The sequence below is a fragment of the Leptonychotes weddellii genome, chromosome 7 (assembly GCF_054177405.1).
Source record: "Leptonychotes weddellii isolate Sample4059 chromosome 7, ASM5417740v2, whole genome shotgun sequence".
Taxonomy (NCBI): Eukaryota; Metazoa; Chordata; class Mammalia; order Carnivora; family Phocidae; genus Leptonychotes; species Leptonychotes weddellii.
Window position 1 is genome coordinate 116,633,398 of NC_138375.1, and position 14,411 is coordinate 116,647,808.

Here is a 14,411-nt window from a genome sequence, read left to right on the forward strand (position 1 = left end):
AGGGTTTCTGGGTGCCCTGCTGCTGTCACCTTGGCATGATGGCTGGAAGTGTAGTGAGTACTCACCAGGGGTGTCCTGGTGTGTGCCACACTGGGGCCTCCTTGGCAGGATAGTTTGGGCCAGTGTGGGATAAAGGCCCAGGGCTCACTGAGGAAGTAGACTGGGAATGGTGCCCAGAACCTGCTCCCATCCACCTTATCAAGGTGGAAGGGGGACATAAACCTTGGTGCTCGCCAGGCCCTCTGAGCCAGAGAGAGTTCCAGCAGCTCCCCTACCATTTGGCAGAGTTCTGGGGCTTGATCTTTTATATTCTAGTTGCTCTTTTAAGCCAAGGTTTTTTGTTTTTTGTTTTTTGTTTTCCTGTACCCCAGGGCAGCTGAATCTGCTCCTGGTCTCTCAATACTGTTCCTGCCCCTGCAGCTCACAGGGTCAGGGGTAAGTTTCGTTTCAGTACTGTGTATACATCTGTCTTGTCAGTCTCTATGTGGTTTCTCTTTTTTTGTGCAGAAGCTGTTCATTCAGCCCTCAGTTCTTTAGGAGGAATTGTTCTATAAGTAGGTGTGAATTTGGAGCATCCGTGGAGGAGGTGAGTTCAGGGTCTTCCTACATCATCACCATCTTGGACCTGAAGCCTCCTTTCCTGGACCAATTTTGCAAAGCTATATTCTTTATGAGTGGTCACCGAATTGTCAGCTTAGTGATGTTAATGATTGGACAGAGATTTCATTTAATGTCTTGAACTAAGTTTCTAAGCCTTTGTTGAAGGGCTGTGTCTGGGTACGTGTCTGTGTGATGGAGAGAATTTGTTCTGTCAACGTCCTCAGTGCTTCAGCAGGCAATCGACAGCCGTGCCGTCACCTTCACTGATTGCATGAGGATTTTCAAGGTCGGAGCTTAGGGTCTTCTCAGGGCCTTCCTGAATATGCACAAAAATGTGACACACATATGAACTTCTAGATTCCCGGAAATACGTGGTAGCTTGTCAAAGCCACCAGACATCTCCTTCTCTAGTTTTTTCTTCCAGGTTTTTTGGTTACCTTGTTGTTGGCTCCAATTAGTAATACTGCCTGAGGCAGCTGCAGTGTTAGCTGAGGACCAATGATTGCCTAGAGCAGTTAGGGCTGTTTGCAGAGTGAGCTTGAGTCAGGTCAAATAAAGACCAGCCCTGAGGATGGCGATTTTCAGTGCTCCTGTCAGACAGGTCAAATAGGGGCGGTTCTCTGCGGCTGAAGATTTTGGGGAGCTCCAATCCATTCAGGGCCTTCCAGTCACTGCTGGTTTTCACAGGTACTGTAGTTATGGGGCTTCTGGTTTTCAAAGCTACCACAGAGACAGGGAGTGGGGCAAAGCCACTGGCTTTTCTGAGATTGTTTTCCTGGAATCAACACTGCTTGGCTTATTGCAAGCCTTTAGTTAATTTCCAAAGTTCTGAAAAAGTTTACCAGCTTTTGCCATTGTTCTCATTGCCTTTATGGAGGACCTGATTTTTGTCAGTCTTGACTATTCCCTACCTACTCCCCACCCCTTATTCCCTTCCTTTACTTCCCTAAAGGAAGTAGAAATTCTTTATATACTAAAGCTGTAAATTTACACTGACACTTTGGATTCAACCCAATACTTCAGGGTTCTTTGTATAGCCTTTCCTCTTTCCTGATAGACAAAATTCTCTAACAGTGAGAAACTTGGTCCTTATTATCTACGGTATATGTGCGTGTTCGATTTTTGTGTATAAAGTCATTTCAGAATTGCTAACCCACACCCCTGAGAGAAACCCATGGAGTTGGTTTACTCTTACAAAGATGACTGCCAGCTGTGTTGAGAATGAAGGGCCGGGCTCAGGACCAGCCAGTTAGAATAGTTAGGTAGCTCCTCAGATTATTCAGGTTCGAGATGATGGTGACTTGGGCCAGAACAGCATCTGTTTAGAAGGTAAGACATGGTCAGATTCTGGATGCATTTTGAAAGTTGAACCCATAGTATTAAACTGCTGGGTTGGATGTGGGACATGAGATAAACAAAATATGAAGGATAATGGCAAGTTTTTGCCTGAGCAACTGAAAGAATGGAGTTGCCATTAACTGAAAGCCTATGGGAGGTGCAGGTTCTGGGGGAGAAGACTGATTATGGTCATTTGAAGTTTCAGATGTCTGTTAGATATTCAAGTGCAACTCGATGTCCAGAAGCAGCTGATTCTGAGTCAGGAGTTTAGACAAGATCTGGACTGGAGGCCCATCTGAGTAGTCAGCATCGAGGGGATCGGGGAAAGCGCTGTCATGCCCTGCCTCTATCATAAGAACTTCCGGTGTGCTTTTGTCTGCCGCCGTTAACTGTATCTTTGTCCAAAGGCTTTTCTTTCTTCGCCCGTGTTTTTATTTTCTAACCGTGGAAGGTGCCCCTGGCATGTCAGTAGCCGACCTGCGCTGGGATGGCCCTTAGTGACTCTCGGGGGCGCAAACAGCCCAGCGCTCTTGCCCCCCACGTGGGATAGCTCTGAGGCAAGTGTTGTGCGGCATTTCCCAGAGTGTCCTGTGGATTAAACTACAGTTGCCAACTGTGGTAACTGGCTTAAGAACACACTCTTCGTTGGCTGATTTCTCTTAATAAAATTCCCCTAGTCTCCTGTTTCCTTTCCCTGGAATCATTTCAGGTTCTGCTATGGGCAGAACTCAAACGAAGATAATTTCAAAGCTGTGAGGTAGATGAAGGCTCCAAACAAGTGAGTGCCGAGAAGCCAAGAGGAGCAGACCCAGACCGAGCACCAGAGGGCTGCCCCACCTGTAGGTCAGGGAAACTACATGTGCAGGGAGAAGCGGGTTCTCCTTCGGCAGCGTGGGGGGTTGGCAGAACGTGGGCAAGCAGTCAAGCGTCGGTGCAAGACAGTGACAGGATGATGGGCTATGGAATCTAAGCTGTAAAAGGAGAGGAAAAGGTATGAGGGAAGCGAGGACCTGAAATCTTGGTGGACTCAAAGAATTGCTAGGGTTGGAGTCCCCAAGAGTGAATTGTCAGTCTTGACTATTCCCTACCTACGTAGGGAACGTACCAGGGGCTTTTTTGGAGACCCAGGTGCTCAACAGTGCAGTTATGGAGAGTTGCAAGTTTTGTTACTGGAAGGACTGGACTCTGGAGTAAGACTACAGAGTGTCTTTTCAGTGCAGGAAAGAACAGGAGCTGAGAGGCCCGGGGTTATGTTATGTCACCATTTGAATGCTGAAATCACTGTGATTATGAAATCAGTCTTGGGGAATGACCACACACTGGGAGCTAAACTTGTCAACGAATAAGGGGGAGTGAGCAGGCTGGGGGTTAAGGAGAACAGAAACAGGAAAGAGTAAACTAAAGATAGGTTTTTCTTGAACAGACCTGGTACTTACTTATGTGCCAGGCAGTTCTAAGCAGTTTATAGTCATTTAATCCTCATTAACACCCCCCCACCCCCGCCAGGATAGGAGCTGTTTTACCTACGTTAAAGATACGGAAACGGAAGTAAAAGCGAATAAATGACTTGCCCAGGGTCCCAGAGCCAGTGAGTGGTGGTGCCCGGATTTAGCTTATGACTTTGCCTCCTATTCTTCAGTTTCACACTGTGATGCCTGTTCATCCCATGTGTTGAATGAGAGTGATCTAGAAGCAGCAATGAAAAGAAGGGCACCTACCCCACTTCCATGGCCCAGATACAAGGGGAATGGAAGCTGAAATGGGAAACCTTTTTTAACTGTAAATAACTGTTTCATTGCCTGTATTTACCTCGTATTGCCCTTACTGTCGTTCCATGTTGTAATGACTAGAGCTTTCAGAAACATGTTGGTAGAAGATACCATGTTTTTTATTTAATGGGAAATTCTTCCTCTTTTGCTATTAAGATGACTTTAATTTTGATTTGATGATAAATAACGTTAAGAAAATATTTTGGGGGTGTCTGGGTGGCTCAGTCAGTTAAACCTCAGACTCTTGATTTCTGCTCAGGTTATGGTCTCAGGGTTGTGAGATTAAGCCCCACATCAGTCTCTGTGCTCAGTGGGGAGTCTGCTTGAGATTCTCTCTCTCCTTCTCCCTCTGCCCCTCCCCCGACTTGCACACTCTCTCTTAAGAAAATCTTAAAAGATTCTTCACAAAAGTTTTAGTTTTGCTAAAGCTAGGAGATACTGAATTTTATCAAAAGATGGTGTTTGTGGTGTCTATCAGTCAGAACTTTTTCCTCTTTGGCTTTATTATGGTGATGACTTATGAACAGATTTATCACCTTTTGAAATATTCTTGCATTCTTGAGCTACTAGTAATTGTGTATGCTTACTGTATGGCTGGGATTGAAGGGCTTCTAGTTAATTTACAAAGTCCTGGATCTTTGCTCTGAGACTGGTGTTTTTCCTCCTGGTACCTTTGTGGAGATCATGCTAGTTTGGTAAATAGGGTAATTTTAGTTTTTCAAAGCAAATTAGGATGGCTGACCCTTGTCAGTCTGTGGACAGGAAGCAGATGGCTTGAGTGGTGGCTCTGCTGCTTGGCTCTTTGATCCAAGGATTGGGTGAGGGTCTGGACCGGGCTTTCTCAGCCAAGGTTCTTCATGTGAATAATGGAACACAGAAAATGGTTCAAGGAACTCTTTTTTAAGTTCTCCCACAGAGAGTAGGTAACTATAGTTGCCCTTGAACGATGAACCCTGGGAGCTAGGGGCACCAACCCCTTCAGCGCAGTCAAAAACCCATGTATAACTTTACTGACTGGAAGCCTGATGATATCAGCAGTTGATAAAACACGTATTCTCTATATTATATGTATTACATACTGTATTCTTAGCGTGAAATAAACTAGAGAAAAGAAAATACTAAGAAAATCATAAGGAGAAGGAAATGCATTTATAGTACTGTACTTCATCGGGGGGAAAAAAACCCACGTATATATAGTGGACCTTCGCAGTTCAAACCCATGTTGTTCAAGGATCAACTGAGAGATCACTTTAGATGCACAGAAACGGATGACAATGGGTACAGTAGGAGGTTCCTACTGCTATAATAAATTAGCCCACAGACAAAACAACACAAAGCGATTCTTACACAGTTCGGGAGGTCAGAACCCCAAAATCAGGGCTCTTAAGTCAGTGTCGGCTGGTTCCTTTTGGAGGCTCTGAGGGCAGAGCGTTCCTTTGTTTTCAGCCTCTGCAGGTTGCCTGGAGTGCGCGGCTTGTAGCCCTCCCTCCTCCTCCCAAGCACCGCACTGCAGGCTCGGCCTCGGTCAGCACCCTGCTCCTCGGGCAGCACACACGCTCTGCTTGAACGTGGCTTTCCGTGATGACACTTAGGGCCCACCAGGAAGATCCCGTCTCAAGCGCCTTACCGTTAATCACATCTGCCAAGTCCTCTTTGCCACATGAGGGAACATTCGTAGACCCCAGGGATTAGGACTTCGCGAGCTTTGGAGGGCGTTCTCTAGCCTACGGCAGATGCCGAGGGCCTCGGGGCTGGATTCTTTGCACACCCTGGTTGAGGAGGACTGCCCCTACCATGTACTTGGTAGTCACAGGTGGTCCAAAACTGCTTGTGCCACATGACTGAGATTCAGAAAGCTGAAACTCCACGGGCTCGTTCAAAAGTGTGTGACTTGGTAGCATTGTGTGTGTAATGCTTGGGAAAAGCTTCCTGGTGTCAGCCGGCAATCCCAGGATAAAGGTGTGACTGGACTTTTGTCAGAAATGACCTCTGGAATGAGAATGAGCCCTACTCTTCCAGGTCTGGTTGGACCCCACTGGGAGGAGGCCAGCACTTGGTGAGTCTTGCTTGCCTTCCACACTGGAACGCACACTGGATGAACAATCAGGATTGAGGGTGAAGCAGAGATGATACACAGGACAGATGTAGAGAGGGACAGACTACTTCATGATGGCAGATCACGCCCCAAGCCAAGGGTGGCCTGCTCTCGATCAGAGCTTTCCAAAGGTGGATGTGCACAGCGGAGAACTTCGTCTGTCTAGAGAGAGCCCCAAGTTTGGATGGCTCCCTGGCAGGGGCACGTGGGGAGGGAAGATGGTAGGTTCTGAATGACATGATTACTTAAGGTTCCTTCAAACCCTGGTGCCCCATGTGACTACTTTGAATTTTACTTGGGGAAACAGTCCCAGTGAGGGCGGTCACTTCCTGGATTTATAAAGTTCAGAGCAGAGTGAAATATTAAAACCTCTTCATTTCTGGTCTTTAGATATGAATGCTTGCTAATAACTCCAATTATCAAGACAGTGAGAACCTACTTCTCAAAAGTCCACTGAAAAGTGGAAGTTGAGTGAAGTAACCTCAGGTACCAGGAAGCATTCATTTATGCTGGGAAGGGAAGCAGGGGAGTGGAGTCCAACTGTGTTGCTATTGAGCCCCCCCAGGCCCGTCAGAGGCTGCCTGTAGGGGGTTGAAGTTCAGGAAATCAGTCCAAATTTCATGTGAAACAATTTTTTTTTAAAGATTTATTTGAGAGACACAGCGAGAGAGGGAACACAAGCAGGGGGAGTGGGAGAGGGAGAAGCAGGCTTCCCGCGGAGCAGGGAGCCCGATGCGGGGCTCGATCCCAGGACCCCGGGATCATGACCTGAGCCGAAGGCAGACGCTTAACGACTGAGCCACCTGGGTGCCCCCATGTGAAACAATTTTAATGATGGTAGAACCTCAGACATTCAAAATCCTAGACGCAAAGCTCCTCTGAGAGGACAGATTTTCCTACTGAAAAATAAGCAGTTGCCTGAGGACTTGTGTTTCCAAGGCAAAATCTTGACTATTTTTAATGAACATAAGACAGGGAGCTAACACTGCATTTCACAATCTCTGAGCACTGATCGATGTTCTTCTTAATCCTGTAGAATTTCTCCACATATTCAGAACGGCCTAAGAGCTCCACAAAATCTTCATCGTGAGTGATGACCAGAAGCTGGAAGTTACGCTGCTGTGAGCGACTCTTGATTATCCTGAAACAGTAGGTTTAGAATGTTTTATTACTGGAGAGCACAAAAATCCTTTCCTTTATATAGAAAGCCACTGAGACCCTTGTCGGAAACCTGACACAATGTGCCAGCCCTGTAGGAAACTTGGAGAGGGGTGGGGTGGACCGAGGCCTTCACACCTGCCAGCTAGGAGTCCCGTCTGAAGTGATTCCTCACCTAGGTCTGACACAGGCACTGGGAAGAATACACGATGTAGTTTCTTCCAGAACATACATTTCTTCTTACTAAAGCAGGCAGAAATGTTTTACTTAATTTTCCTTAATATCTGTGCTGTTCGACTTTAGTAGGAGTCTGACTTGTCTGGGGTTTTTGTGACCTGTCACGAATTCTGTCTTGCGAGACAAAAAAAAAAAAAAAGACCAACTACAGGCAAGGGAAATTACATTTGCAAGCCCCTCTGCCTTCTCAGGAGCTGGGTCTACTTAGAATTCTGCCACCACCAGTCACTAGATGCATCATTAGTATGACACACAGGAGACCTGAGTGGGTGTACTGGGAACATTTTTGCTCATTATCTATATGCTGAGGTAACTAGCTACGAGACTGGAATCAGGCTTTTTCTTTTAACTAATCATTTATTTATCCCTTGCCTGCAGCTGGATGCACTTAGCTTTCAAAAGTAGTAGCCCTTCCGCGCTGGCCACACGAGACTACGGAGACATGGCTGAGAAAGGGGTCCCCGCTATCATCTCTGCCAGAAAGAATGTATCTGAAGCCGGAGTACCCAAAACAGCTGCTCTAGCTTAGAAGAAGGGCCTTTCCTCTGTCAGCAGTCTTTCAGCAATGGGTGCCTATCCCTGGAGCCTCTACCAAGGGCATGTGAGTGTGGCAAAGGTGTGTGCAATTCTACTTTCTAGACTCTACTTACCCACTATTACACTTTTTGAATAAGAGCTGTCATTCCTCATAGGGCTGGGGCGATGGGCCCGAATCCACTGTTACCACCTACAAATGTTTTAGCAGGGCATGCTAAGTCCTCTACATGACACGTGGGCACCGCTGGGGGGTTTACAGAAAAACCAAACCAAGCCAGGAAACCCTTCAGTTTCCCTATGAACACACTCGGGGAGATGCAGGATGTGTCTGGGACTGCTGTTCACTACCTAGTTCTTTTTTAAGCATCTGAAGAATTACTATCAAAGGTAAAGCCTAAGATCTGCCACCAACCAGCTTCCCCAAGGAAGACACATCTAGAGAGGATTTTCACCAGTTTTTAAGGTAAGATGAAGAGTTCTATCATAACCTGACCCCAAACTGGAGATACTTACTCAACAAGAGCATGTGCAAGAGACTCAATGTTTTCTCGGTCAAGATTTGTTGTTGGCTCATCCAAGGCCAGGATGCCACAGTTCAAGCAGAACGTTTCAGCCAAGGCCAGGCGAATGATGAGTGAGGCTAATACCTGGAATAAAGCACCAGAGCCTCAGACCTTTTCCTCATGCACTTTTAGGAAAGCAGGCAGACCTGGCCTACTGTCTTTGTCAGGGAAAGGGAGCAATGTCATGGGCTCACTGACCTTAGGTAAATCACTGCTCTTCGATCTGGGAGAGCCTGGCACTGTGACCAGACTCTTAAACCCTTCCAGAAGGTGAGCCATCTGTCAGTGGCAGTGAAATACAACGCTAAAAGCAATGGTGATCTCACTATCCCCAAATGCACACAAATCTTGTCAGCTATAATGAAACTTGAAGGCACAGGTTTGAATCTGAAGTACATTACTGTTTATCTGTAACTAGTAATTTGAGTAATAGTATAAGATTAACAACGTTAAAAATTCAAGGCCTGGATCTTTTATTTTCCTGATGAGATTAGTTAGAAAACATGGACACATGACAACTTCCAGAGTCCCACACACACCTTTTCTGAGTTATCTTGAAATCTCTATGTTCCGTGGTGTAAAAGGGGCACCAGATACTGCACTTAAATGTCTACGTGCAGGCAGGGGCTTGCAAATGTAATTTCCCTTGCCTTTTGAGCAAGCTGAGATAGAGAAAGAATATTCCTGGGCCAATGTATCAGGAGTACAGAAGTATGTTTTATTTAAGCTTACCTACAGGAAATCCAAGGAACTGACACTTGGAGGCACTTTCTTGGTTAATAGAAACCCAACACTAAAACCCTCAGATGCAGCTGAAGCCATCTGAGGGGATAAGGGACACAGAATTAAGAGTGACAGAGTAGTCTAGGAAGTATAAAATACTTATGCGTGAGCTGTCAATAGCCCGTCCCCCGAACCTGCGAACAAAGGGGCATCAGTGAGTGACAGAGCAGTTTACAGCCTCTGACGCCCAGGGCAGGCTGGCAGACCGCAGAAGTCAGGATCACAGCTGGGCCCCTTGGCGAAGACCCTTCCTTCCTGTATTTGAACCCTACTGTGGCTGCCACCTCTACTACCAGGTACTCCGAGTAGAGTTTAAATGAAGTTCCCGGCCCACCTCTACGAGACTATTAGTCTGTCGTCTTCCCCAACACCAAGGAAGCAATTATTGCCAATTTTTACAATTTAGAGTATCTTTAGGAAATCTACTTTGTTCAGAAAATAATTTTCAAAGTATTCTTAATCCAAGGGACAGGTTTCAAACTCTGTATTTTCTTATTCATAATTACCACTGAAAATCACCAAAGCAAGTAGGAATACTGATTATAGATCACAAATTTCTCATTTTTGCAAACTATGATTAAGATAATAATCTGCATGTGCCTTAAATTGGTATCTGCTGTCTGGGCTGACAACAAAATACATACACACAGGATTGTCTTAAAGCAAAAACTGAAAACTATGGAATACCTCAGAGAATGTGAGCAGCCATTTCGAGAACTGTTAAGATTTTGTTAAGAAAATTGGGGGGTCTAGAAGTGTTATCAAATATAATCTTCTAATCTGAAAGGAGGAAGCTCAAGAATCCAGACCATCTTGTTACAAACCTGCACACAAAGGACCCAGCCTCGTTCCCAAGGATGCAGGTCCAATTTTCCTGACTCGTTAAAGCTTTATTCCTCTTTCTGATCTGCTCTGTGCTCCCTATCCAACATAGCCTATTCTGCCACAGCCTCATGTGGAGCTAAGTGGCCCGGCCCAGCAGCTGGGGGTGGTGGTTGTGGTGGGTGGGTGGGTGGTGTGTGTGTGTTGTGGGTGTGTGTGTGTGTGTGAGAGGCAGCTGTGGGTGTTATGGCTTCTGGTCTAGCAGACCCTTCTTTTAACATTTTTAAGCAACCTCTACAGCCAACATGGGGCTCAAACTCACAACCCCAAGATCAAAGGTGTATGGTCTACCAACTGAGCCAGCCAGATGCCCCTAGCAGACCTTTCTTTTAGAGGATCTACAGGCCCAAAGGCTTAGGCTGAAGGGGGAGAGGGGCAGGGACTCGGTCCTGTGATGGGGCTGCTTTCTCAATGAGAGTTTCATATTTTAATGCCTCATCTGGCTCAACCTAGGATCTGGTTTGGTAATACTGCCTATCATTGTTTCTAACATCCCTCCCCGACCTTTGATTGCTCTGAAATCAGGATGCACTCTTACAATTACAGTTGCATTTTTTTTTCTTTCTCGGTGGCACATAAAAGTGTGTCTTACAAGTGATGACACAGTAACTTTATTCCCACAAGGCGTGTTATGAAACAATGGTTGTTAGCTGCTTGATCTGCATAAGGCCTATCACGTGAGAATGCTTCAGACCCCTTCTCCTAAAGGACCACCCAATGGTGCAGGAAATGCTGGTTAGAACTGGACGAGTGGAACGGGATAGCTGAGTCTGATCAACTTTATGTGGCAACACACAGTGCTCCGAGGAGCTTCCCACCATTCCCGGGCAGCCCTGGGTGCTTTCATGGCACCAGCAGTACTTTCTCCCTGTCAATTCTCTGTGCACAGGTGGCGCCCGAGGCTCTTGAGATACCTGCCTTTTGTCCAGCACTGCAGCGTCCTCGCATATCCAAGGCTGTGTCTCCCTTTAGCATCACCACGCGGTAGTTATAGTTCCGCCTTTTATCGGAGGCTGATACATTTTCATCGGCATCGGACCGAATTTCTATGTATTCAATATCTGACACAAAAAGATTATTATTTCAGAGGAACCCGCACTCTGTAGCCTTTTGTCACTTGCAGATACTAAGTAAGCCTTCCATGAAGCAGTGTGTGAAGCTGACATTACCAAACTGGCTGAGAGGGTTCAGGAGGCAAAAGCAAGCCCGATGCCCCAACCCTCAGTCTCAGCTCTGCCTTTCTTAGTTCCCCTATTAAGAGTTTCCTCCTGCTGGTTTTCTTCTTATCGCCTTTCAGCTTATCCCTATCTACACTTCAACAGAATCTATTAGGTCATCAGTTAAATATAATATATACATAGCCAAATATGTAAGTCCTGTCAGGCTCTGGAATAAAAAACCTTGCATTTTTTTTTCCTGCTACAAGATGTTGTCAAGATAAGAATTCTTAGAAAATCTCAAAGAGATGTTCAGAAAGGGGTCCAGGCGATAGTGCTGGCATGATGAGAGATCCTATGCGGCAAGAGCTAGGGACGAGGCTTTGGAAAAAAGCATTCACGACAAATCATGTCAATTACCTTGTCCACGATAGGTACTTCGCCAAAGGTCACGAATAATTTTGTTGATTTCTTCCATTTTCATACTGTGAAATTTCATGATTGCTCTGGAAAAAGAAGCCATTAGTACTTAAAAGAAAAATAATGAAATAATTATATGTAATAGTAGATTTTAAAATTATGAAATATATAATGTATAATAAAAGTAACATCTTAACAATCTCATGAAATTACGGGTATTTCCAATGATAAAAGCAGAATACAGGAAGAGCTAGAAACAATAACCGGAACATTGCTGCACGGCTACTAGTGAATGCAGCCAGGCGTGCCCCCAGGGACTGAGTCCTGACCCTGCTCCATTGTCACTCGTGACAGGACAAATACCCCCTCAAAGAAGTATTTAAATCCTGTGAAAATCTCAGAAAATTTGGACACCTTTTCTTAGGCTTACTGGAAGGACTGTAGCCACTGAGGCCCACCAGGTACAGGAGGACCTACCTGCGGAATAAAGGGATGGCAGCGAGTTAGAGACGGGAGGGGAGGTGTACAGGGTCCCCTAGTCTATGGGGACATACGCGCAACTCTGAAATGTGGCCTTTTCATTTCTGTTACTAGTAAGGTTTACCGAAAGTCAGCCTAGCCTCTTCGGGTGCTTTAATTCCTCAGATGTTTGAGCTTCTCACCAACCAGAAGGGATGGCTGAGAGAGCAATTTAGAGACTTAAGCTGAGATGAACCTCAAAACTTCTATTTTTCCTTCCTAGTTGAAGACTAAGAAATCCTAACTCCAAATATATGCATTAATTTCCATTTGTCCTGTCAGCCTCCCCACCCCCACTCCACAACATACTTAAAAAACTAGTATTTTCTAAATACTAGAAAGAAGGAAAGAAACGTTTGTAAAAACAAAAGTAGCCTGTTAAAAACTTCATTCTTACTACAGTCACCTTTCCTCAAAAAGCCCTTAGGTTCTTTGGAAATGGGTTTATGAACTAATAAATGTTGCATCAGTGACAAAAAGGCAAACATCACTGCCATGACCATACAGAGGATGTGAGGTGGCCCTACTTCCATTTGCAAACCTCTTATCTGATATATACAAAAAAAGAAACTGAACGTAATGCTACTGGCTCTGCAGAATCATTTCATGATCTTTTGGTTCACCAGCAAGAAAGAAAGAAATGACTCAACATAAATACATTTTAAATATCAGATGAAGGATTTTTAAGTAATAAGACTGGAAAAAACCATATTGTGCTTGCTGGTGAGAATGCTGCAAGCCTCCATTTTCTAATTCATATGTCTATCCCAGCCTGACATTTTACACTCCTGTCAAAAGGACTGAGACCAAACTTCTAAGTATTTGCCAAATAAGCAACAAAACCCCTCGAGAATGTTCTTAGGACCAATCATGTAATCCACAGCTCTTCATACATTACAATCCTGATTTTTTTTTTAAAGATTTTATTTATTTATTTGACAGAGACATGGCGAGAGAGGGAACACAAGCAGGGGGAGTGGGAGAGGGAGAAACTGGCTTCCCGCGGAGCAGGGAGCCTGATGCGGGGCTCGATCCCAGGACCCTGGGACCATGACCCGAGCCGAAGGAAGACGCTTAATGACTGAGCCACCCAGGCGCCCCCTATAATCCTGATTTTTCAAATAAAAAAAAAGGTTATCTTTGGGGCACCTGGGTGGCTCAGTCGGTTAAGCGTCTGTCTTCAGCTCGGGTCATGGTCCCAGGGTCCTGGGATCGAGCCCCGCATCTGGCTCCCTGCTCAGCGGGGAGTCTGCTTCTCCCTCTCCCACTCCCCCTGCTTGTGTTCCCTCTCTCGCCGTGTCTCTCTCTCTGTCAAATAAATAAATACAATGTTTTTTTTTTAAAGTCATCTTTCCATTCAACTTAAAGATCTTTCATAACTAACCTAAATGATCATACCCAAGGTGGAGAACAAACTCCATGTGTCCAAGATGCACACACACAGCCCCTGCCATGGGTTCCTTGCACAAGAGAGGTGGTGCATCCTTATCTGCGAGAGAGAGAGCACTGCAAGTAGCAGCTCTAGTCCTGAGGGAGATCTGGACTCCCAAAGGGGTGTGTCATGCTGAGCTGATGCCTAATGCTGTTGGCCAGACCATAAACTAATCTTTGCATCATCTCTCTCCAGTATGGAGTTTACCACCCCACTTGCAACAGCAGGGGATGATTAAGATAACCATTAGTTGTTAGTACTAATGACCATTTAAATCAGTGAAGCATAATTATGGTAAGCAATTATGTCATTTAATCCTTACAACAATACTGGGAGTTAGCTTTAGTTATCCCCATTTTACCGTTAAGAAAACTGATACTTTAACAATGAATTTTTCTGAAAAAGAAATTGATCCCACCTATAATAGCATCAAAACCAATAAAATACTTACGTACAAATCTAACCAAGGAGGTCAAAGATCTCTACTCTGAAAACTAAGACACTGATGAAAGAAATCAAAGACACATATAAATGAAAAAGTATCCCATGTTCATCGATTGGAAGAATATTGTTAAAATACCAAAAGCCATCTAGAGAGTCAGTGCAATACCTGTTAAATTTAAATATAAGACCTAAAACCATGAAACTCCTAGAAGAAAACATGGGAAATAAGTTCTTTGACATGATTTTTTGGAAATCATACCTGAAGCAAAGGTAACAAAACAAAAAATAGGGGTGACACAAATGTTAGAATTAGCACACAAAGACATTAAAACAGTTATAAAAACCATATTCTACATGTTAAAAAGTTAACTGGAAACTTTGGACGGAAGTTTGGAAGAACTTGGATGGAAGATACAACAAAGACCCAAATCAAACTTCTAGGGATGAAAACTACAATGTGTGAAATGAAAAATATGA

At 44.8% G+C, this 14,411-nt stretch overlaps 1 protein-coding gene across 2 annotated transcripts in view; it reads right to left on the bottom strand.

The window, feature by feature from the left end:
* Positions 1–6,418: 6,418 nt before the first annotated feature.
* RAD50 (RAD50 double strand break repair protein) overlaps positions 6,419–14,411 on the bottom strand; it is an 80,278-nt gene continuing 72,285 nt past the window's right edge. For both annotated transcript variants that reach the window (XM_081827080.1, XM_081827079.1), the window contains 4 exons: positions 11,540–11,625; positions 10,881–11,023; positions 8,248–8,381; positions 6,419–6,943 (listed from right to left, as the gene is read on the bottom strand). In XM_081827080.1, coding sequence (XP_081683206.1) covers positions 6,760–6,943; positions 8,248–8,381; positions 10,881–11,023; positions 11,540–11,625 — 547 coding nt within the window. In that variant the 3' untranslated portion in view covers positions 6,419–6,759. The remainder of the gene's footprint in view (positions 6,944–8,247; positions 8,382–10,880; positions 11,024–11,539; positions 11,626–14,411) is intronic.